Source organism: Elaeis guineensis, chromosome 3 (genome assembly GCF_000442705.2).
Source record: "Elaeis guineensis isolate ETL-2024a chromosome 3, EG11, whole genome shotgun sequence".
NCBI lineage: Eukaryota > Viridiplantae > Streptophyta > Magnoliopsida > Arecales > Arecaceae > Elaeis > Elaeis guineensis.
Window position 1 is genome coordinate 108,321,520 of NC_025995.2, and position 25,936 is coordinate 108,347,455.

Genomic DNA, 25,936 nt, shown 5'->3' on the forward strand with positions numbered 1-25,936 from the left:
TATGACATCTTGTAGTATATTATCACATTTTGTATTAAAATTATGATTTTCTGCACGCAAGATGTGATAATATGAATATAAAATATTATAATTTTTAAAAAAAATAAAAATATTTTTATCATTTAAAATTTTCAAACGACAAAATTATACTACAAACATTAAATATGCATTAAAAAGAGATAGTTATATGGATCAATCACATAAGACGGTGTACTCCACGTCGGATTTTCTACACCACCCACGGTGCACAAAAAATTTTACATAAAATATATTAAAAGCCAGGCGGATGGCTAGATCATAATAATGCAATAAAATAATGTCAGAACCTTTTTGCTAATAGCTTGCATAAGCTTTTATTAGTTTTCCCCCAAAGCAATGGATCAAATATAATAAACTGTAAATAGATGAACTCTGGCAAAGGCTTTAGCCAGAACATGATCCGAAAAACTTTTAGCAAACATTTCACCCATACATTTGTTTCCAGGCATTCCTTTGAGCAGGCGGTCATCCAGGATTACTTCTCCTGGCAGATGTCAATCTCCTCTCCGACAGTGTAGCTCTCTTGCTTACAACAAACTTTTCTCCCTCATGAAGTGGCAAGATGTCATCATCCTCATCTTCATCAATTTCATCCTCGTCATCTCCAAACTTCATGGAATTATTCTTTGGCCTCCTCCATAGACGGTCTTCAAACCGACTGCTCTCATCTTCGGGGCAATTGCAATTGCACTTCAGGCATACCCTGTTTCTCCGAAAGTTTATAAAATCACATCTAGACAAACCAAATTTATGTCAAGATAGCTTCCTCACAAGACTGATTCCTACAAACATCAGAAAATTAGAAATAAGCAAAGGCAAGGGTGCGCAAGAGACTTACGAGGGACATTCCCAGTCTCCTGGGTTCAACTCTCTCTTAGGCCGTTGTTCTCGGCAGCGAAAGCACTTCCTGTTGCGAGCAAAGTTCATAAATTGGCACCTGTGGTCACGGAAGAATGGATTAATTTATTCTATTCAAACCAGGCAAAGTCATGCAAAATCCACAGAAAAGTTGGAAGGCTGGAAACTTACTGTGGACAAGTCCAATCACCAAACTTCATTTCAGCGCCACCAAATTCTACTCTCTTGGGCCCATCTGCTTTGCATTCAAGGCAACGCAAATTTCGAGCAAAGTTCAGAAAATTGCAACTGCGATAAAGATATGACTCAGACCTTAGATATGTAATCCTCTTTGTTGACAAATGCCCCCAACAAGGGAAGAAAAAGGACAAACAGATTGATTTGTTGATGGATTCAACTTTAAAGTCCAGCATTGACAAGAAAAACAGATGAACAATGGACATATCTTCAGACAACTACAGGTTGTTATATGCTTTAAGATATTTGCGCACTCACTAGTTCGCTCAAACTAGAAAACAAAAATACAACTCTAGCATGATCCAGAGATGAAGGAATGAGGACACCAGTTTAACAAGCTATATTATAAAAGAGTACTGATCTGTGTACCCCTCAGCATACCCTAAATTAGAACCAAACTAGGTTTTTGTGCACCATACATGGGGCAGGTGATTCATAAAGGGCTTTATTGCCCATTTTACCCCAGGCAGCTCGGTGTGTGCTGATAGGTATGCCAAGGGGTACACACAGCATTTTCCATTTTAGAAACAATATCTACTGCTGGAAAGCGATCCTGCAAGGTTGTTAGAAATAAAGCGATATAGCCATAAAATAACTAACAAAAATGGTAAATATAATCATAGGTCCCGGTGATCACATATGGAGGCTCTGTTTGGATCTGGGGTGACAGGGATTTGGACTTGGGTAATTTCTCTTGGATGGCTCTTCCATCCCCTTCTTTGAAAAAACTAAATAAACTAACAGGCCCCTTGTTGCTCTTTCATGTGTCTTTCTTCAATATGAAAAGAAACAAGAGACTAATAAGTTACATCAGGGGAATCGCTCCAACCTCCATGATGGGGACTCTGTTTCCTCTTTCTGTATCATGTTACACAAATGATCCCCTCATCATTATGACCCTATGTTTGATGTGGCCCTATATCCTTGTGTTGAGCAACTGCATAGATCCCGATGATGACCTTTATGACTGAGCCATGAATACAAGGAACATTTCAATGGGATGGCCTATATGTATGCTGGGTCTAATATCCTACATGTGATATCTTGTGGGGACAAAAAGGGAAGGCCAATCAGCAAATGCTACCCATTCATGTCATTATTACAATCATGTGTAATTGAAGTTATCTTGATAATTTTCTCTAAAATAATAATATGGTGAACAAGGATATATGGGACAGTCAGTGCATACTTCATGTGATACGTGAAGTCCTTAGCCATTTTCATCCAAATATTGACAATGCACAAGGGTATTGTTGTCCCTATAGGCCAAAAGTGGACCTTAACCATGCTTTTTGTAACCAAACACTATTTTTTCTATCAACAAATAGATGAAGTTAACCGAGCAGCAACCAAATAGCACTTTAACCAGCCTCACAGTCAACTGATACAGTAATGCTTACCAATCCTTAACTTTAGCCACCCACCGATTAAGTATCCACGAACCAAACACATCCTAAAAGTAATGGTGCAACAATTTTCTAATCCAAACCCCATGTCGGACAGTTATATGGTACAAATGCAAATGTATACAGTGAAGTTCTAAAGTTGAGACTAATAGAAAATTAACAAGATATTACCAAGAAAAAGGAACAATAATCAACACCCAAGCTTTGGTCAACTATTTATGAGAGATAAATCTTCTTCATTGTGGAAAAACCTTCTTGAATGCAACTACATTCCAACAACAAACTTCATATTTTTTTAAGACGTGCAAAAGTTACTACATATGGCAGATCATTTTCCAATCAATTGATTGTTCCAAATAAGCTAGCGAATGTAAGCTGTGTATAGCATTACTTTTATAAAGCTTTTTTAATGGTTTTTAAAGGGAAAAAAAAAACTTGAAAAATAATTTAAGTAATCGCACTGTTTGGGAATCAAGTATGTTATTCTACTTTATGATCCAAAAAACAGTTGGATAGTTTCCAATCCATGTATTATTATAAGTTCAAATCCTTAAGCCTGAGAAAGACCAGATCTGAGAATAGATTAGAGCATGCAGGAGGTGGTGGAAAAACCATATAATAAATTCTTAATTCTCTTGACAATGGATTTTACCAACATATATAATCTATAATGACCAGAATACCGACAAACTAAATGGAATCTAGATGTAATCAACGTTACACTAAATGAACTTCTGATAGAGAAACAAAAAAGAGGAGACAGAACATAACTATATCCTAATATTATCATAGCACTTTTGAGGCTATCATAAATTTGTAAGAGCAGCTTGTGTAGTGCATCTACCACATCCAAAAGATGTAGATTAAGTAACAAAACCTGCAATCATATGTTATTAAATTGAAGACATGCCCTAAGAGCAAGTAGGGCTTGGAATATAGTAGCTATGGTTACATCCAGAAATAGAAGATGTAACTACAATCAAGTACTAAACTTAAAGACTCATCTAGCCGAATACTGCACCAGCTTCCAATGCGTTTCCTGTGTATCTTCCAATAAGTTGCTCATTTATCTTTCAGTCTCTTAATTAAGTGATTTTCTTCTTTTGATAAAATATAATGCAAGGATCTCAAGAATATGAACCCACTAATCACGTAGAGTACAATATTCAAAACTAGACAATTCATTCTTCATATTATGGGCATCCCTAAACTTTTCCCCATCACAAACCTCCAGCTGTCTTAGCAATCCCTTTGATGTGTCTAATGCAAATTCCCATCAATAATGATATCAAGATTTTTGCTCCATAATATTCATTAGATGGCACTATTCATGAATACCAATTGGATTTCTTGCATCATGTTCAACAGGATTCATGTGATCCTCAGATCCTAATATCTTATGACTAAAAAACACTGCTGGAAGATCACTCACTCTGCATATCTTTCTTATTCTTAAGGAACATGCATATAATTATATAGGTAGGCTACGCAGCACATGCATAACAACCCAGGACATGTCTCTCGATACCCATCAGGCAAGGCAACAAATATTTAATTTGATTTGCAAAGACCAGCATATATTCCCATAGTCAGCTTCTGGAAGAATCAGTTTATGAGTGTTTAACAACCATGAAGTCTTATAGACAGAGATGTGCCAGAATGTACTAAGTTTCATTTTTAATTTTCTTACAATATAAGTCCTAGTTGGTGATTTTAATTCATCACTAAGATATACAAAAATCGAACAAATAAAAGAATAACAAGTGCCCTTAAAACTTTACAAATATAATTATGTATTGCCATCACCAGAAATTTCAATATTCCAATTTTGATGCAGATATACAAACCAAAATTGAAGTCATTTTAGCCTTTATTTAGATGAAATAATGAAAAGGTAATTACTTAGGATGAATCATATTAAATTGAAGGAAGAGTAAGTACAGCATGGAGAACTTACTTGGGGCATAACCAGTCCCCTCTCTTCATTTCAGCATTGGGTGGATGCTTGTTTCTACCACCAATCTTCTGAGATGGTTCCTTTCGAGCAGGAGTGCTCACAGCAGGTTCTGGAAGGGATGGATCAATAGTTGTGTCACTGAGTTCAATAAGCTGCGAGAGCAGCTTCCGAGCAGACTCCTGAACATTCTCTTTTATGGAAGGATTTTCACCTCCTGAAATATTGACTGGATTTACTGCATAGCTCAACAAAATACGCACTACATCTACAGTGCGGGCTCCTCCCTCTTCATGTTGAATTATGTAAGCTTTATCACAAGATCCCCGTAGATTGCATGCACTACATACCTGCAATTAGAAGATTGAATTAGGGCCATCAAACAACTATTGATGGATGGTGAAGGATGCTACCATCTTCTCTATACCTCTACATAATAGAGCCGCCTTTTTGTTCTTTGCTTCTAAAAGTTCACTATTTAAGCGACTTCTATTAAGAACATAGCATATTCATCTTCTTTTCCAAATACCAGTACACTTTCAAAGAAATGCAGGTCTTGAAGATAAGTGGATAAACTTACATCTCCTTCATCAAGTTGCAGAAATGCTCGCAATCTTTTTGCTGAATTAACAGATTTCCGAAACAGATTAGGACATCCACATTCCACAATAGATCGGATATCTTCTTTAGGCAGAGAACTGCAGAGTAAAAGCAATCAAAACACAACAAAAAAGAACACTTTCAGATGAAAAGTAAAATCATTTAAGGTAAAGGATGTATTATACCAAAAGCAATATAACTAGGTTAAGCTTATATCAAATTGAATTTGCACAAAATATGCCTAATAAAGCCTCAAATAAGGACCATCCAGGTACACCTGCATACATGAGAGATACATGTGTTTGCAATCCTGTGATATGTAGAACAGTGCATGCCACAATAATCTAACTCAAAATGTAAGCTGGTTGATAAGAATCTGATTTGGTCACTATGATAGAATAATGTAATAATTTGCAGCAGCTTGGATGGAAAGCACATAAATCTTATAGGTCACCAAAAAATAATTTTACAGCAATCATTATACACAACATATTCAAGAAATAATAAGGAGACAACATGGACTTAACAGGTCAAATGAACTAAAAGCGATTATACAACACAAAGTTTGCAAGCTTTGAGGATGTAAATATAACGAACATGATTAGTAGTGAGTTATGTGAAGCAATTAAGTTTTAGAAAAAAATAATAAAATGTTTCTTTCAACACAAATCCTTTCAGCTTGATTTTTGTCAAAACTATGCTTGTGTTGCAACAGATAACGAGATTACAAATATCAAGGACCAATGATGCAATACTACAACAAAAACTGAGAAATATGTGTAGGTAAGTAAATTCACCATGTTTTGGGGCATGAGCACTAATATATACAGTTTAAGATGCAAAGCTAGAAATTCTTAAATACTGCATGAATGAATTTGTACATGGAAAAATATATAAGCAACACGATATTGGTATCATGCGGTGGTGTACTGTACATGCATTGCATGGTTAATATGCCACTAACATACTATATCCAAGGACATTCAACACTATCCTGACTAAAAGGATTCTCGTACTGTATCACAAGTGAGCAGAATAGGAAAGCGCATCCCCAGCCAACATGTTGTCTAAAGCAGCACCAAACCAGGACTTCGTTAAGTTAAATGTACCCGACTTGACTACAGCCTCTAGCTCATCAAGTAGCATCTTCAAGGAAAACCAAACATTTGGAGCAAGACTTGACTCGACTCAGCTCAACTCAACTAAGCCTTAGCTCCACCTATGTTTTGTATGTACCCAGTCCCAGGCCTGGATAAGGAGGGTTGTGATAGGTTGACGGCCAACATAAAATTATAGTCGCGTCCTATGAACATGAATCCGTATAAGAAAATATCTGGAACAAGAAGTTGTCAAAATTTCCTAATGCAGTTTGGGGACAAATTAATAGAATATAGGCTCAGTGGCAATGTATGAGGTGTTAAAATATAATAAAGCCCTTCAAGTGAATCTCAGGCCAGCTTTCTGAGTATTTGGACCTTCAAACTTTTGGTTATCTTTGTAAGCTTATCAATGGGCGTGCGGTGGAAACAATTTTCGGGCATTTATTTTGTATTACTGATTTCAAAGGCATGGACTTGTATTTTAATCAGATTTTTCCTTCTCATCTCCTTCTTAAGATTACTTCACCAGTCTGCTATAAAAGGCGACTAGAAAAATTAAAGAAACCCCGTATAAAACACGATAATTGTCCTCTTGAACAACTCATTAACAAGCCTTCCCCTAATAACATCAGAAAACCACTATATACAGCTTCATCCAGTGTGAGTAAGCCGATTCAATTGTCACCTTAATGCTCATCATAAAATAAAAACTTAAAAAAAAAAAAAATCACTAAGACAACCAATACTTTGAGCTGAACTACTAGGATTAAAAACAAGGAAGAATCCCATATCCCAGCAAGCCAAATTAATTGACATATTACGGGAATTATCTAAAGCGAAATATCTCACTTCTTGGACCGAAGAACTAAAAAGAAGAGCATATTCAACCTGAGAATGTCAAACCGCTCGCGGGCAAACTTTAGGCAACCATTCTTCAAAAGATTCAGCTGCATCTTGGCATCAGCAGCAGTGGCGCTTCCGCCGTCGCCCTCATCATCCTCGGCCGTGCCAGCTGAAGCGGGCCTCTCGAAGTACCCCTTGCTCTTCAGCTTCTCGACGAACCGGTCCCACTCGGGCCACGGGTGAGCAGGCGTGGGGACCTCCTCGGCGACGGCCAGGGGTCCGTCGACGGACGCGGCGGCATCGGTAGTGAATGATTGGAGCCTGGAAGGAGGGATTACGGTGAAGGGTCGGAGGTTAGATAGGGGAAAGAGGGAAGGGCGGAGGGGGAGAGGCTTAGTTTTGGACGCCCGGAGGAAGAAGGGCGGGCTCAGCTGCAACAGCCTCGACGCGGCCATGGGGGGGAGATGGTTTTAGATCAGAAGGAAGGGTGAGTCGGCATGGGAAGGAGACGGGCGTTTGAAGCACAGTGCGGGAGTAGACGGCTGCTGGGGAGAAATGATAGGGTTTTTGAGAGGGGGACAGGGCTTATAGCTCCCTGGCAGTTTAGGACTGAGAAGGCCATAGTTTTCCGATTTAGTTTAGAGTCAAACAATCCCAAGTCGGGCGTAGCTCGTTTGGGTTGGACCCAAAATTACGGATAAAAATGGAAGGAATGATATCTATTATCATATCTAAATTTATTTAAATATAGATAAAAAAACTCAACAAATATTTATAATCATTAAAAAAATAAAAATAAAAATAAATACAGATATCGATGATTCATATATTTGATCTTATTTATAATTTTATTTATTTTTTATAATACTTATAAAATTTTTTAAAAATATATAATTATATTAAAATATTATTAATTTAATTTAATATCTACTTAATAATATTTTTGATTATGTGATCATAAAATTTAATTATCTGATTTCTATCTTTATTTATATTAATACTTCATATATCTGATTTATAGTCAAATATATTTAAAGTAAATATGAATATAAAATATTTATATCCGATTAATATCTATATTGTATTCGTTAAATAAAATAAATATACATATGGATATATGGGTATCCGATTTGGTTTGTCCTATCCAAAATCATATGGAGGATATCGGACGAGAATCTAGTTATGTGTTTCTTAACCCACTCAAGGGTTAAGGTAAAAAAAAACTCATCAATTGTGAGATCATTAATTAATTATTGAAACAACGAGGATCGACTTTTTTCAAATAATGCTACTCAGGCTCGAATTCATACCTAATTCAACTTAGAGCCAAATCTATTAGGCTTGGAGTCAACCCGACAATTACTGGCGTAAGTTGGGAGTATTTAGATCCAACCCAATCCAATACTAACCTAAGAAGATTCTGATTTGAGCTAGGTGGAGCTAATCTATTAACCTATAAGATCTTTTAAAAGTAGTCCTTCGTCTTTTGCTTACACATATGGATGTATGAGTATCCGATTTGATTTGTCCAATCCAAAATTATACAGAGGATACCGGACAGGAATCTAATTATGTGTTTCTTAACCCGCTCAAGGGTTAAAGTAAAAAAAAGCTTAGCAATTGTTAGATCATTAATTAATTATTGAGACAACCAGGATCAATCTTTTTCAAATAATACTATTCAGGCTCGAATTCATACCTAATTCAACTTAGAGCTAAATCTATTAGGCTTGGAGTCAACCCGACAATTACTGGCACAAGTTGGCAGTATTTAGATCCAACCCAATCCAATAGTAACCTAAGAAGATTCTGATTTGGGCTAGGTGGAGCTAATCTATTAACCTATAAAATCTTTTAAAAGTAGTTCTTCATCTTTTGCTATTTTTCTTTTCAAGGATGGCAATACTTGAGTTAAGTCTAGCCATATGAAGATGATTAAATTGGGATGCTCTTACCATGTGGGATACATTAAGCCAAGGGCCAATTAGATTAGGTCAAATTAAGATAGTTTGCTAATTTTCTAACATAAATCAATCAAAATATAATATGACAATTTTCTAAACATATACCAGCATGGATGCTGATATACTTCCTTCAATTAAGCCTTGACCCGAGTTATATTGTCCTCTAGTCTACATAACTCATGATCAGATTAGTCATAATATCATTTATCATAACCAAGATCTCATCCAAAAAAATAAAAGCTAAAAGATATCATTTGGATTATTTGATCCTAAATAACTAAATAAATATCCAACATCTTTCCAGTGACCGTGGGATTAAACATTCACAAAAATAATATATTACATTATCGGTATTATTCAATGAAATGTGATCATTGTTGTATTAAAAAATAAATATATTATCTTCTAGAAAAATTAAAATGGATTTTTCTTGCCTTCCAACCATCCCATTCTCACCTCGGCACAGGAGCCGAGCGCCTAAACAAATGCATGGGCTGCTCCATGCTAAGCATGGGTTAGAAAGGTCGGAACTCCAGTTTCCAATCGATGTCCTTCAACAAACAAAGACTATCCTATCAAAGGAGTCCTTGGCCGGTCATAACTGGAGTTTTTGTCAAGGGAAACCAACTAACCTTTCTCATATTTACTTTAGAATTAGAGAAAAAACTAAATCCCACATCCGCTGCAGAGGAACTATTTAATTAGGAATATATCTTAGGATATCTAAAATTAGACCAGCTTATTACCAGAGAAAACTTATGACTTTTTCGCTCATCATGCGTCGTTCCGAGCAAATCGCATTTGTTTGCCTGAATAAAGCATTTGCAATTCCCCCCAGCCACCTCGTATTGCACGCACCAAGCGCGCGCTACCCACCGTCCATATCGTAAATCACTGAGCAAAAATCATGCTGGAGACGGCGCACCAGCAAAACACACCCAAAAAATCAATGCCATTTAGAGAAATATCAATCAATCAACCAATGAAATCTTAAAAGAGAGAAAAAGGAGTTAGCATCTTTTGATGCTAAACTCTTGCTCATGCAAGAGTCTTAGAGCAGATTAATACAAATCTCAATTAATATTATAACATCTTTAACGAAAAAATAACCTTTGTCATCCCATGTTTTGTGGATATATCTCTTCTAGCAGTCGGTATGTAGCACCTCCCCCATTGACTTACTCCAGTATGGTGATGTTACTAAGGAACATTTACATATCAAGTTGGAAGAGGTTTTGGAAAGGGACTCCCAAAACTACTGCCTCTATGATGGTGACTTTTTTCTGTGAACCCAACTGAATTAGCCATGCAATGAACTTGGTCATTCTAACAGGCATTTTAATGACTTGTTATCAAAGTTTGTAGGCCGCACAACAGGAAGCTGACTTCAATGATTTCCCCCCCTTGCATTAGTTGGGCACGACATCAGGCTGAAGGGGAGGCGCCACAGCATGCCGTCTTTGCCGTTCACGGAGGTAAAGGACAGCCAAGAGGCATGCAAAAAGGGTCAATATAGTTGCATTGCCTTCATCCATGAGTACTTCTTCTACCCTTGCCTCAATTCTTGGAAAAATCTCAGGGAGCGCATCAATCAACTTAACCTGAAACACAATAGAAATACCTGAAATTGTCTACAAGACCGAGAAAACAGCCATCGAATCACAAGATACACCACATTAAAAAATAATAATAAATTAATTTTTTTTTTAAAAAAACTGCATGGCTACAACAGATGCAGATTAGCACTGCTTCTTTGCAGATAATAATATAATTCAAATGAAAGATTGAAAGGTATATGAAGGCATTTTGTCTCAATATCTGAACAGCATTTTTGATTCTAATATTACTAGTTAGTTCCTATTGAAAAGTGATGCGAACCCCAACATTAAACAAATGATGTTAACAGCACTGCCAAAACATGACCAAATACTCGTACACGAAACTATGCAATGTGGCACTTTTCCAGCATGCATCTCTGAGTGAAACAGAATATTCTGCCGCTACATGAGAGCCCACAGTATGATAACCACAGTTGCATTGTCGAATTGCATTTCTTTGACATTTAAATATCTTGCCAAAGGCCGATATAAATTAAATAGGAACCTCTTAAGATTAACACACAACTTTTGCATCTAAAGCTTTTCATAAGAATGATAACATAAGGTCATTAAGATTTTGGTTCCAATAAGCCATAGTTGGTCTACCAAAGTCCAAACCTCAAACTATAGTACAGTTTCTTCAATAAAATAAAGTCCTAGTATTCTTTCCTCAAGTTGCCACAAACGATGGTTACATATTGCTACTTCTCAATGGAACAAAGAAATGAAGACACCTTTATGCTAATTTAAAAAAAAACCTTTTTAAAGCCATATCCAGATACAGTAGTATCAGCCATGGACTTTAATAGCTGCCTGCACATTAGGGGTTGAAAGATGAAAGAAAACAACTCACCAGGAAGCTGTCAGCATAGTTCTTTCGTATCCACAAACTCGTAAGTGCCAAAGTAACAGGCAACTTCGCTGCAGGATCAATCACAAGTGCTTGATCATAATACCGTTTTGCCAAATGAAGATCCAAAGGAAGTCCTTGGCCATGTTCATGCATGTATCCAAGATTGAACATTGCTTGAGCATTGGATTGTGATTGAGCGTGCATGTACGCCTCGGCTGCACGTTCATAGTCTCTCTCAGTGCCCTGCAATAACAACAAAAACTAGCAATCAGAGATGGTCTGTCGAATATCTGATAACAAGTCAGCAGTATGTCTTTTGCATATCCCACTAGGTTCTTCTGATTATAGAATGGATAAGTATAGTGCTTGTCTTATATTCAAGAATGAGCTCTGTCAACATACAGCTTTTCAACGAATCTGGTATTGTTATAAGAAGAATCAGTTTTGCCTAGTATTAGCAATAGTTTAGAGGCTAAAAAACAAAAGGCAAGTTTCGGACATGGTTAGAAAATAGTAAACTGAGGTAGCTGAAACTGGCCTCGGACCCAACCAAGCAAGGCTTGTCACGCATTCCCTGCATGTCTAAGAGCAGGCCATTGGGCAGCAGTTAGGACTGAGACTGAGCTAGACATAGCTATTGTTATTAAAATCTTACCACTCATGATCTGGATGCTACAATCCAAATCAAAATGGCCATAAAAGACCCAGAATCCCATCCTTGGATAAGTTCAGGATCACAAGATTTAGATCTGTATGATGGAGTAAACATTTCTTTGGATCAAAGGATCCAACTGATTTTACATATTAAATCATGAGTAGGTTCAATTTCTATAATTTCTTTGACATTGTAGTTCTTAAATTATGTATCACTAATAAATCTTAAATGTAGAACTAGCTAGTCTGTTGCTGCAGTTCATAGGGTTGAAAATAGGATGCAAGTTTTTGTTTTTGCAGCCATATGTTCAAGTTTTATTTTTGTTTGTTCTAAAAAATTCTACATAAAAGAATAATCAAATTGAGAGATAGTATATAAACATCTTGATAACCAAGTCAAACGTATGGTCATTAGAAATGCTATATGGGCCTAAATTGGTGAAAAATTAGACTTATGTGTATACCTTTTATTCTCCATTCATCCACTTCATAGCCGACTCGTATTTCAATTTTTCACGTTTCTTTTATATTTAGGAATTCCTGAAACAAATCAGGAAAAAAAAAAAAAAAATCTTACGATCTACAAGAGAATCTGATCAAATTGGACAACTCACATCCAATCTTAACAACATTGGATGTAGCTCATTAAGCTTATCTCCAATCTAGAAGCATTAGTGATGCCTAAGAGAGATCATTTGTATATTGATCTTTAGCATTAAAATTAAGCATAAGCATGGCCTATGAACACACTCCAAAAATACACTTCCAAATCTGGGCCATGACACACACAGGCAACCAAAATAAATATGAAAATTAATTATAAAGTATCCACCATTCCTCAGCTAATTGGATCTGACAGAAGTGATTCTGGTACAGCACCCATTCAGATGATGACATGTACACAAGAAGCCTGTTTAAAATATTGTTAAACTATGGAGACTGCCATTCACATTTATTCAACTGTATCATGTCTTTGTAGCATGTACATAGAAATGCATTTATGCATGGTTGAAATAAGCAATTCGGAGCTAACAAAGCTAATGTCAAGTGAATTGAAAATTTTACTCAGACTAGTTTAGGACGCCTGCCAAGTATATAATCTTAAAATCATTATAAACAACACATACCCGGCCATAATAGTAAGCATCCCCAATCAACAAAGCAGCATGTTCATTACCCTGCTCTGATGCTTGCCACCACAGAGAATGTGCACGAAGATGCCTCTCCATGTCTGTGCAAAAGCCAGATTCTCCCATGCACATGCTTTGTTCCCCATATTTATCAATGATCCATGCAGCGTTGCTTTGTGCCACCTCATATCCCAGCTCTGCCATTCTAGAGTATAGCAAGAGTGCTTTTCCCACATCACCTTTCAAGTAGGACTCTAGGGCCCATCTTGACAATGAGCTCCAAGGTCCCCTCTCTGCTACTGTTTTATACAATAGTGTAGCCTGAACCCAGAAGGAAGAAACAAATCAATAACCTAGTACACTAAACCAAGAGAATACAGCACAAGAAGAAATCTCCACTACTGTAATTAGGAGTAGGAGATAATGGTATCTTGCTACCTAGGAAGCACGGATACGGCAAAATGACTGCTGTACCCATGTCGGATACGTTTCCGATACGAAAATGCCGGGGACAGTGCGATACGTATCCACCGTGAGTCCAATTATTTTTCATCTCTTTTCTGATTTTTCTGGCTTTGGATACATCTAGGTATGGCTGGGATACAGCTGGGTACGGCTGGGATACGGTTTGGTACGGAAACATTGGTGTTTTTATGTTAATCTTTTAAGATTTTTGCTTATAATAACTATGCATTAATGATACTTATTTTTCAAACATAGGTGCTCTTAAGTTATGATTTGTGTTTATATATTAAATTTATTTTGAGTATTTATGCTTCTATATTAATTTTATATTTTTTAATATACCGTGTCCCAGCCATATCGTATTCTATATTTTTAAGAATTTATCGTATCTCTGTATCCGTATCGTACTATACCCGTGTCCCGTATCGTATTTGTGCTTCCTAGCTTGCCACAAGTCAATATCTTTAATTGTAAGAATGCTTCATGAATAATGGAGAATTAAAATAATGGAGTAAAAAATGATTCAGAAATGAGCAAATATTTTGTGTTTTAACTTACTTTTCTTGTCTGATTATATCAATAGCCTTACAAATTAGATTCAAGGAGTTCGAAGCATGACATAATCAATTTTGTACTCTTTTCAGACAAATGACATAATAAGAGACTCCAAGTCTTCATGATTCTTCAAAACATGACACTTCAGTGCAACAATCGCAAATGCAGCAGGATATTGCACCAGATTTTGTATTTGGAGGATGTCATTGCACAAGGCAATTAGCCGCTTGCATCACATTTCATTTAAAACAGTTACAACAGGAAACATCTTTCCTCATCCATAGGTGATTCCAGTAAATGCACTGGGAGGATCAAGTCAACTTGGTTTCTTTAGGTGCCTTAATGATGTATCTTAATCTTAACTAACCAAATCCTAGATTTAAATCTGATTGTTAGTTAAAAAAAAAATGTGAACAGTAAAAGGCAGCCATGCACCTAAAAAAATTAATAATAACAGATACCATTCAGAGCTTGAATTGGTAAAATATTTTTAACAAATAAATCCTTGACTTGATTTGCACCTCTGATTCAATTAAACAAATCCTAGCCCTTCAAATAAATTTATGACTAATATTTTTTTTAAAAAAATGATATTATATACCCAATCACGTCTAGGCATTTTAACTTGGTCAAAATAAGCCTACTTAGTGCGGTAATACATTTAAAAGATGCATCACAACAATACACCAAACCATATATAATCTAGTTGAAAAAGACACATAGATAGTCACAACACCAAAGCTCAAAGCTGTATTTAGTTCAAAGATAAGGGAAACAAAACAGAAATTAAATTCTGAACCTAAAGACTCATCGAACCCTGAGCTACTAAACAACCTATGATACATCTCATGGGATCAAAAATTTAGAATCTCAGATCATATGTACACAAGTTCCAAAGAAAAGTATTGGGTCTCACTTATTCAACAATTTAGGCCACAGTGAAAAGACAATATGAATAACTTTGTCACATCAGAAATCAAGGATCATTCCTAAGATTTAATTGTTATTATACCAGAGACCTTATTTTTGGTGTATGCAAAAGTTTGCATTCCTAAGAGCAAAGGAAAAGTGTACTAGGAGCTATTTTAGAACAGCTAATTCAATGTCATGCTTGCTGTAAAATGCAAATCAAAAAGACTCTGTTCCTTTGTCCATTTGCTCCTTTGCCCATTTCTTGTTCTATAATGATATGTATTATCTAGTTGCTTCACACTTTCAATTTGATGGAAATGTCTAACAATTGAAGGGGGGAAAAAGAAAAAAAAAGATTGTTTTTACACTGGTTTTGAAGGTCTCCTACCTATACATCAAATTGGCACAAAAATGGACATTATCACCTGTGCTAATAATGACTATGGTGCAGCAGTGATCAAAGGTCGCTTGCTGCACAGTAAAGGAGAATGGCAACGATGGAAGAACCAGCCCAGAAGGCTTTGCAATGGTCAATCCAAGCGACAAAGGGCTGAATATGAATGAGAGTCCATATATGAAAGTGTAGTTGATTCCTATCCTTCCAATCAATGTGTACAAAGAGCAAGTTGAAGCCTAAATCTGCTTAAACAGTTTAGTTTTAGTTTAATATGGACTCTTGAGGCTTTTGTATTTAATTGTGTGCATCAGCAGCTTAAGAAGTCTTTTCCAATAAAAAAATGAGTAATTACTGTCAGCACTCTTCATGCTACATTTCAGTGAATAATGGCCATTTTCTTTTCTATAATAGTGACATCCTAGCTATATCAATTACTAATGGGTTAAGTTGTTTAGTTTTCAACCTGAAGTTTAGTTTTATTTGAATCCCCAGATTGTCAGCGTCAACGGCTCTAAAGTTGAAAAGGACAGGGGCTGGCTGGCTTTAAAGGTGGAAAACAAAAAAAAAACGAAAATAGGTGTCCAAAGCATTGTACACAAGATGTCATTAAGATTTTTTTTAAAAAAGGCCTGGTATGGCTACCCTTCCCAATCTTCTTTAATTCTTCTTATTCTCATATTTCTTCTTCTCTCTTCAACCATACTTCCACATTCTTATTATTTTCCACTTGAACTCTTCTTATTTGCTGGCTTATTCGCAATATAGATCAATATTTTATCCAAATATAAAATCTGATATGTTGAAGCCTCTTCCTTCTCAATATCATTTATTAATTGACTGCTGTTATTTCCTTCTTAGTATCTGCTAGTTCTATGTCAAAATCAAGCTTGATCTGATATGAAATATTCTCTTGTCACCACTAAACTCCTTGAACCTAAACAATGATTTCTGTCCTTAAGTTTGCCTCATTTGACATTCTCAGTCCCTCAAAATCTTTGCAATAGTTTGACAGCCTCCCATTGCCACCCTAGAAGTCTAGGACATCTACACGAGCTCTCTTTTCTCCTTAAGTTAGGAACATATTCCGATCTGTTCTTTTCCCAAGTTTACGAGCTCTTATTTATAATCAAGCCTTAATAAATTCTCCTCTTTTTGGCCTGCCATTGCTTATACGCATTAGGTCCTGCATCACCATGATCAAGACATCTTAAGACATGTATGAATTAAAATACAGTATGCTCAAATACTTGTAAACCACACATCATAGTGGTTTATTATATCATGTCACAGAATCCATCCATTTTTGGCCAAGATTGTTGCAATGGTTGGACCTGATGAAGATGGCAAAACTAAAACCTCAGCTAAAAGCAAAACTGAGTTTTTGGAATCTTAGAGTATATAAATACAGCAATCATATAAGATGCCACATCTCAACCACAGAAGTTAAGACTTCAAAATGAGAAACAAGTTCTCAAAACTTTAGCAAGAAACTGACTGCTTTGTCAGGTGTCAACCAACAACAAAACTTAAAAGACCTCCATGGCATCGCATTTTTGTGAATAGTTAAACCCAAAATCATGACTGCATGTGACAATAAATAAATTACCATAAAGGTGTTTTTTTGACAAAATCATTCCACCAAGTACCCATCACTCTATCCCCTAATTCTATACTTTTAACAATCTCCAGTAATGTGATGTATGTGGCATACTGTTCCAAAACCATACCAGGTGAATAAAAGTTGTCCAATTTGGTCCAAACTGGTTCATCCAACATATATGTTCACCTGACGCAGGAAGGTTATAATATAATGATATTGTGCACTTAAATTTTAACTACAGCTTTCAACAAATCCACCTCACACTTGGTTAATATCTTCCAGTGTTTCAAGTGCTGCCTAAGTGTATACCTGGCACAGGTTGGGACAACATCTATTAACTATTTTTTCTTAATATTTTTAATTAAAAAATCACAGTAAGCATTTTTTTTTTAATTTTTTTTCTTAGCATGGCATATCACATGCCCTGCCAGCTGGTTCAACATTCTTCTTTGATCACTCTGTTAAGCAAACTAAAGCATGGCTTTGACTCTGTTACCAGTTAAATGTCGTTACTTTGTTCTTTCAGAAACATGTGGGTTTAGATGTTATCTGGCTGGTTCAGCTTACCGTGTCAAGCAGTTTTTTCCACCAAAAAGGCTTGATGCTAGACTACATCAAATGCAATGCTCTAACCCAGAAGTCTGGCCCTCTCTTAAAATAGCGGGCAGAAGCAGAAGAAAAGAGCAGGATAGATTGAAATGAAAGGAAACAGATAATCTTGTAAGATAGGTTGAGCATGTAAAAAATCTAAAAATTATATATAGACACACACACACACACATGCTACTGGAAATTTACCAAAATTTTTAACACAAAGCTAGAGTAAAGCCACCTCATACTGCATAAGCTGTGCCAGGTATACTTAGTAATCTTTTGAGTTAAACAAGGTTTGTGCTAGAGCAAGAAGAAATGTAGGCCTAACTACAAGCATGTAAACATAAATAAATAAATAAAAACTATAACGAATGTAAGAAAAGCAGAATAAAAGTGGATGGAATAGGAGATCATGCAAAATATCTAAAAGTATCAGCTAGGATGCTGTTGCCAAGCAAATTGACTTTGAACCCCAAATTATCAAACATTAGTTTCACATTAGGCAGCAAACCAACTCAAAATGTACCTGTATAATATCAAATGCACAAAACAGTAAAACAGTATTTTCTTAAAAAATACAAAAAGTCAAGAAATTTCAGTTTAAATTAGCATGTATGTGGTGAGAGGAGCTGAATATATTTTTATTGAGAAAATCATGGTGGGAAAAAAGGGTTAGGGACGGTTTAAGACTACAGGCATTAGCAAGCTAGTTGCATATGAACAATCATAATGTCTCCTTGCTTCACAACATGGAAAACATGTACGTATTTCAAAGTGAGATCAGCATATTGGAATGAAAAATAGAATAAACTAATGCACGAAACAATAAAAAACCATTACTGTGGTTTAAAAATGAAAATACCATCTGAATATTCTTCTTAAGGCCAATGCCTTTTTGGAATAACTTTGCCACTTGGTAGAGAGCCTTTGGCTGACCAGCATTAGCTGCAGCAAGAAAATGCTTGCAGGCCAATGTCACATCCCTTTTTACACCCATACCCTTAAGATACAAAACACCTAGGTTATAATGTCCTCCAGGCTCCTTATTTTCAGCAGCTTTCCCAAAATATTCTCTTGCCTGCAAGTGACATTAAGAGCTGAACCATGAGTATTTCAAAATAATCAGCTGACGACCTTGATTGCAGGAAAAGTATTTTAATACACATAACTATATTAGTACATGGAGCAAGTATAAAGCATGGATACAGTAGTAGAATTTGATGCCAATACATAGCAAATACCAAGACACCTCGCATAAGTTCAGGAACGTCCGTATGCGACATATACTTCCTACAAGTATCTGTTTATAACATGGAAAATTGGTCGAAGACACAATGAAGATACATTACCTTCAAACACTTCTAGGATACTTTTGGATGTTATTCTATTCACTTACAGGTCCAGTTGGTCATGCTGGCAACATTTGGATCCACACTTCTCTAAGATAAATAAAACCCCCACTAGTCTTCATCATTATGTGTTCCTTAATAGAGAGCTACGGATAACTTAAAGGAGATAAGGACAACCTAGAGGTTAGAGTGGATAAACTAGAAATAATAATAATAATTACATATGCATGTATGCACATAGTGGCATCCTGACCACATTCATGTTCTTCTTCATGATTCCATATGTTGCTGGACCTGCACACTTTCCATATCCGTGCTTCATATGTGATCATGTATTTCAATTCCTTATCTCATTGTTTGTAATGCTTTATATAATCTGGCATATGTAATGCTCTTTTTTAAAAAACTTCTGACTAATTTATCAAACCCTAATTGTGTTGAACAGAATATTGCAAAATGAGGAACTAACTGTTATAAATGATGCAATTTCATTGATCATGGAACCTACTATATAGTAATGTTACAGTTAAGCTTGCATTTACTTTACGAACTATGAAAAAACTGTTTTATAGGGTAGTCGCTGATATACTCCTAAGAAAAAAATCATTGAGCCATCAGCTTACAGGCATCGATTTTATGAGTCAATCAAGCCAACATCATCAGTTTTTTTTTAAAAAAAAAAAACTATGGTTTTTCCTCACACCTTCCACACCAGTTTCTAAGTTTTTACCTCATTTAGATCCTCTCTCACAAATTTAGCTACTCTCCTAACCAAGTACCCTCTAATATCTGCATATGATTATACCATCCAAGTTACAATTTCATTATTTTATTCTGCATGGTTGTCACTGGTAACATTTCTTTTTCATGCCACTAGTGAAGCTCTCTCACATGAGTGGTTCCCGTTCTAACTAAATCTTTGAATCATCATATTCCAAAGCTCATTATATGAGTAGGAGTCATGTTATAACCCAAAAATTCAAGTATTAAATCATTGTTAGCATTTCAGCTGTCCTATTAAAAATCTTCACTCAAGTTGAACAAGCATGTGGCAATCATATAACAAATCAGGAGGAACTTCAATTATCCATCCATCGTTCCTTGTTCAACTGGAAAAGAGGAGAAGCATGGATATAGCTTCTCCTATTCTCCATTATGATATATACTTGACCAAGTAATTAGAGTGGCCGTTCTAGAGGATCACTTGGCCATCAACTTTGACTGGATATCAATTTGCATAACCGTGACAAATGATATCAAACCTTGTCCTGAATATTTGGACCCAGCTTTATGAACCTTCCTCACCAATAATATATATGACATTTGCCTATGATATTTTTCATTCAGGTTCCTGCTTTATGATTGATCGGCAACCTAACTTTGACACTATACATTTGCAAAGCCTGGGACCAGAATCAGTAGAGTACCTCAATTTTACATTCGATACACTAATTTATGTGTTTAATTATTCTTCATATGATTGGATCATTTTCATTTGAAATAGTAGCTTGCCTATTTAATGCAAGTTTTTATGTAATAAGAAGGAAACATTGGTTGCCTCTAAAGACATGTCATATTTCAGCATTGTTAAAATAAACAACAGAAGTCATGTCATACATAATTGGACAAACAATACAAAATGCTTTTGAAAGAAAGAAGCTACCTTCCAGATATTACATATAAGATTAAACTAAGGCTAATCCAAGATTTTCATCTCGGCTGCAATCTCAATTTGTATTGTTATAAGGCACCAATCAATATGGAATATACAAATCATCAGCCTTTCAAATGATAAAATACTGAACATCAATGTCTTAGTAATTGTATTAATGTTGATTTCACTAAATATGTCAATATTCGGATACAAGTTCCAATAATGTCAACTGAGGTACTGGAATATCTTGGCCCTTTCCATATTTTCTCAGCTTGCCATATCGACAAAGATAAACCAACATCCAGTTTGTCTCAGTATTGGCTACCAAACGGCATGGCCATGATCTCAACTTTTAAAAGCTTGGGGTTATCTAAGATAGAAATTACGGAACATCTTAAATTACAAAAAATTTGCCACTTATAGTAACAACCAGAACATCGATTTATATACTAAAGATAAACCAAAAGCTATTAAATCTTTTTATTGAGATAACCCATAGGTCATGAATTATAAGGTGAAAAAGGTGAAAGAAAGAATATCTTAGTATTGCTCCATACTATAAATAAATATATCGGCTGGTGAGAAGAAAGAAACGAAACAACAAATAAAAAGCAGAATAAATAAGATGTGATTTAGTAGAATCCTCCAATCACAATATAAAAATTTTAGGAAAATGTTCATAAGAATGCATTAGAAAACCTACAGCTACAATCCATTAGTTATAATGTTAGCTGCAACCGAGTCTATCACAGAATGTTTGTTAATAAATTACCATTGAAAAACCAGACATCTCTTTTTATGTAAAGCATGCTTTCCAACAACCACACATGGAATTAATGGCCAAATCTTCAACAATTAAACTCCAACAGTGTGAAACATCATTTAAAAAAAAAAAAAAAAGCTTTAGTATTATATGACATTGAAAGAGCATTATTGGCCATACCAAGATAGCCAAGATAATCGTTCCCTGACTGAATGTGGACAGTTTGCGAATGAATGGCAAAAACTATAAAAAAGGAAATGGGCCATTGTTTGTAGAAAGAGGAAGAAAGACTCTTTATTTCCATCTCAAATCATAGCCCTGATTTGGAGAAAAGCAGTGGCTGCCACCACCTCTCCGAACCCTATCTCTCACCCATGGCTTCACCACTCCACCACTGCACCTCCGCCAATCCCATACCCTCCTTCCCTTTCTCCGCTACACCAGAAGCATTCTATTCCTTTCATTACTGCTGCTACACCACCAGCTCCTCATTGGTGAACCACCAGCTATGCGACATCTCTCTCCATGCCAATGCCTAGCTACGATGCCACATCTGTCTCTTTCCTTCTTGCACATTTAGCAACACTACATGACAATCATGGTTAGCCAATACTCCACATTTGTCTTCGGTCCCCCCCCACCCCCCCCACCCCACCCCCCCCAACTCCTTATGTAGACAATGTTTTGTCACACGTTGATACTCCTAGCCGCCCTCCCTCATCCTGGTCATGGCCCTATCACACAATGATCATGGTCAGGAAAACTGTCATCCCCTCCTAGACATTACGCTATCCAACTCCCAGCTTATTGCTCTAATGCTAGTAAGTGGCCACCTTACCATCCCTTCCAATTATTAGCAATATGCCTCATCCCCACTATATAGTAGCCTGATCGCTGAAGGGAGAAAATTTCAAATGTTTTAGCTGATAAAGTGTACATTCCCTTTTTATCCTTATTTTATCCAAGAATTATGATGAATAGTTGTAATGAATAAAAAGCAACAAAAAAGCATGACAACACAACCAACATATCTAACCATTACTAAAAGCAGCTAGCATTCTGTAATGTCAGCCCTTTTACTTTGCTTGCTACTAAAAGAACTTTGCAAATAAAAATTTCCCCTTCAACAATATCATTTTTGACCTTATGAATTTTTTCTTATCTCAAAACATAGATCCCCATGATCCAATCCCAAGTTCTGATCTCTTAATTGTTTCCTACTAATTTAAAAATCAGCTGGATCGTGTTGGTTGTAATCCCCTTCTCCCTCCCACTCCCTCTCCCCTACCCTTACCTATTTCTCGGATTGAGGGGTCGAATTGTGCTGGTCCTCTCTCAATATGGCTTGATACGCCCCGAACCAGACAGTTCTGAACGATACCACTGACCTTGTCAACAATGACACTTTTAAATTTCTATGAGGCCCTCTCAAATATTAAAATCCTCTTAATTGATATGTGTCCACTCATCTTTTTCTTCAATTTTTTTTTTTTCAATAACCATTGCAAACATTCTCTAAATTATTAATGAAAGCATCTGACTGCAAGTATGAAACTTTCTTGATGAAACTTAATAATAACTACATTCTTCTCAATCCCTTCTCGACATTTATTCTTCAAATTGAAAAATGAATTCAAAAAGCATTAATCCAAGGAGTTTCTTGATCCTTATAAATAATAATTCTCAGCCAATGAATGAAGTCTCATCCTCCGTGTTCAATGCATAATCTGAAACTTTACCTTCGGTCTCAAATGCATGCGGGGCATACACCAGTCTTATAGTACTTACTACTCCATAAATCACATTCAGAAATGTTAATTTTGTCTGTCCACCTAAGGGTTCGATAAATCCAAGTCAGGAACAAAAACACAAAAGGGTAAAATACTATTGTGTTCTTTCATACAGCATAATTGTGTTGGCCCATATTCTGTTTTAATTATACTAACCACTAAATACTGTCCTGCAGAACTTTTGTACTAGCAATCAGCATCCAAATATGAATAAACAAATAACAGACAGGTTTGGAAGAGGTTACTTTGGTGAAATTTTTTTTCTCCACTCCATAACCCTTGACATAGAGATACCCCAGTCCATTGTACGCTGAATAATACTGCTGCCTGGATGCGAGCTTGAGCCATTCAAAAGCCTTAGTATAATTCCTCTCAACTCCAGCACCTCTTGCATAGATCTCCCCAAGCAGCTCCATGACCCTCGGGTCCCCCTTCTCCACAGCCTTAGAGAACCAATACACTGCCTTGGCGTAATCGCGCCTCACCCCTCTCAGCCCATAGTAATACAGCAAACCCATCCCATACATCGCAACAGCGTTGCCCTTGTGCGCCTGGTACTCCGTGATCTGGAAGTCCTCGTTGTCCTCTCCCCGGGACTTCCTAAGTAACTCCTTGTTCTCCTCGGTCCCGCTGTGGATCCGGACGGGCTCGATCACCGGCGGCTCCTTCCAGATGAAGAAGCTCGCAACCGCTGCCTCCGCCAGCTCCGCATACAGCTCGACCGCCTTGTCGTACAACTGCACAGACGGACAAGATAGGATGATAATTAAAGAAAGATTAGGATTCTTCGGAGTTGGAAAAAAAAGCTTGGATTTTTACTGGGGATTTGAGGGGAAAAAAGATGGGATTTTTAGAGGGTTCTGGGAGCGCTCACGTCCTGGCGGAAGTAGGTATAGGCGAGGACCATCTTGGACTGCATGTTGCCGGCCTCGGCGGCGAAGTGGTGGTAGAGGAAAGACTTGGGGCGGCGCTGGGGGCGGGCCAGGCCGGTGCCGAAGAAGAAGGCGAGGGCGGACTGGGCGTGGGGGTGGCCAGCGGAGGCGGCGGCCTCGATGTCGGAGGAGGCGGAGTCCAAATCATCGGGGTCACCGGAGGAGGCCGCGGAGATCAAGGCGCGGATGCCGGAGATATAGAGGGCCTCGCGAGGGTCGTCAGAGGAGGAGTTGGATGACGAGGAGAAGGACTCCAAGACGGGGCGCCAGGATCCGGGGTCGTGGTCGTCTTCGTCGGAGGCGGAACCGGGGTCGCCAAAATCATCCCAGTCGGGGGAGTCGTCCGGGGTGTCGGAATCGGGGGAATCCTTGAAGTCGTCCTTGGTGATAACTAGGAAATAGGGGCGGAGGGAGGAGGCGATGGGGAGAAGAGCGAGGAAAAGGAGAAGAGAGAGGGCGGAGAAGGTCCACCGCCGGCGAGGCATCGTGGAGTCTTGGAAAGGTTCCGGCAGGGGAAGGGGGGCCGGGGAAAGGAAATAAATAAATAATGGAGTTTTCATTTGTAATTCTTATAAATATTTAAAATTACGTATATGCCCTTGTGGTTTTTTTTTACACGTTAAGTACGGATCAGATGAGGTATATTCAGATACATCACGAATTGGATATTGAGTGCATACATACCTATTAAATATAAACTGGATATAAATTATGAGATCTACCCCCAATTTAGACATTGGAGGATCTTCGCCGGCCACTCTCCAATGAGTGAACTTTATTATCTTCCGGGCACAATAGTATTGAGTTGAAACCATTATCATCCAATTTTTTTATAGCAACACAGAGACGAATACTTTAGACTGATATAAAAGTGTAATTCATCGGGCTCTCTAATCCTGTAGCTTGTTTGGCGTTAAAATTAAATCGAATTTTAATGATAATAAATTATATCTATATTTTTTTATAAGAATCTGATGTATACTTTTTTTAAAAATATAAAATTATATAAATATTCTCATAAAATTATTATTTTTATATATATCTTTTTAAAATATTTATTATATATATATATATTTTTTTTTCTTTATACGTGTGTATCCATATTATCTCACATTGTTAAAAAAATAAAAAATTTAAAATATTCTAACGAATAGATATATAATAAAAAAAATTTATAAAAATATATATGTAAATAATAATTTTATGTAGATATTTATGTAATTTGATATTTAAAAAAAATCAAAACTTGACTAAGACTTGTCTAATCTTCTATATCTTAGTTAAATCGATAAGTCAGAAAAAAAAAAATAAATGATATTATCAATTTTTTCTTATTTAAAATTTTAACTTGATCAAGTTGAAATATTGAATAACTATTTTGATACTTATATTCTCATATTTTATTTTGATCTAATTATTGTTATTGAATCTATAACATCATATATTTTTCATTATTTTTAAAATATATAAATATATTGAAATATTGATGTTCAGATCAATGAAATAACTTTTAATCCTTTTGACAGAATTTTATTTATTAATAAAATCTGATGACTTTTGAGCTGTGCTTACTGGTCTCCTTCCTCTATAAAAAAAAAAACTTTTAGTGATTTGTATACAATGAATTGTTTATTTATAAAAGTGAAAATTTCACAAAAGTAACATAATTTCTTCTATAGGAATTGATAT

General features: G+C 36.4%; 2 protein-coding genes across 2 annotated transcripts; both read right to left on the reverse strand.

Annotated features, from left to right (window-relative positions):
• Positions 1 to 327: 327 nt before the first annotated feature.
• LOC105041056 (zinc finger protein VAR3, chloroplastic) lies at positions 328 to 7,635 on the reverse strand. The gene is made up of 6 exons (XM_010917847.4): positions 7,083 to 7,635; positions 5,075 to 5,192; positions 4,498 to 4,844; positions 1,069 to 1,185; positions 878 to 976; positions 328 to 772 (listed from the first exon to the last, which is right to left on the reverse strand). The coding sequence occupies exons 1-6, from the start codon at positions 7,490 to 7,492 to the stop codon at positions 505 to 507; spliced, it is 1,359 nt and encodes a 452-aa protein (XP_010916149.1). The 5' UTR covers positions 7,493 to 7,635; the 3' UTR covers positions 328 to 504.
• Positions 7,636 to 9,966: 2,331 nt separating this feature from the next.
• On the reverse strand, positions 9,967 to 24,764 carry LOC105041055 (ERAD-associated E3 ubiquitin-protein ligase component HRD3). Its single transcript, XM_010917845.4, has 6 exons — positions 24,190 to 24,764; positions 23,561 to 24,052; positions 18,622 to 18,837; positions 13,234 to 13,557; positions 11,453 to 11,695; positions 9,967 to 10,602 (listed from the first exon to the last, which is right to left on the reverse strand). The coding sequence occupies exons 1-6, from the start codon at positions 24,730 to 24,732 to the stop codon at positions 10,411 to 10,413; spliced, it is 2,010 nt and encodes a 669-aa protein (XP_010916147.1). The 5' UTR covers positions 24,733 to 24,764; the 3' UTR covers positions 9,967 to 10,410.
• Positions 24,765 to 25,936: the final 1,172 nt, after the last annotated feature.

Coding starts and splice junctions, on each gene's coding strand:
- LOC105041056 (XM_010917847.4), bottom strand. CDS start 7,492: ATGGCCGCGTCGAGGCTGTTGCAGCTGAGCCCGCCCTTCTTCCTCCGG. Junction 1,186..4,497: donor GGGGACTGGTTATGCCCCAA/GTAAGTTCTCCA, acceptor TCTTTATCGCAG/TTGCAATTTTCTGAACTTTG. Junction 773..877: donor GGAGACTGGGAATGTCCCTC/GTAAGTCTCTTG, acceptor TGGTTTGTCTAG/ATGTGATTTTATAAACTTTC.
- LOC105041055 (XM_010917845.4), bottom strand. CDS start 24,732: ATGCCTCGCCGGCGGTGGACCTTCTCCGCCCTCTCTCTTCTCCTTTTC. Junction 18,838..23,560: donor AGAAAAAAAATTTCACCAAA/GTAACCTCTTCC, acceptor TGTCACTTGCAG/GCAAGAGAATATTTTGGGAA. Junction 11,696..13,233: donor ATGCTTACTATTATGGCCGG/GTATGTGTTGTT, acceptor TTGTTATTGCAG/GGCACTGAGAGAGACTATGA.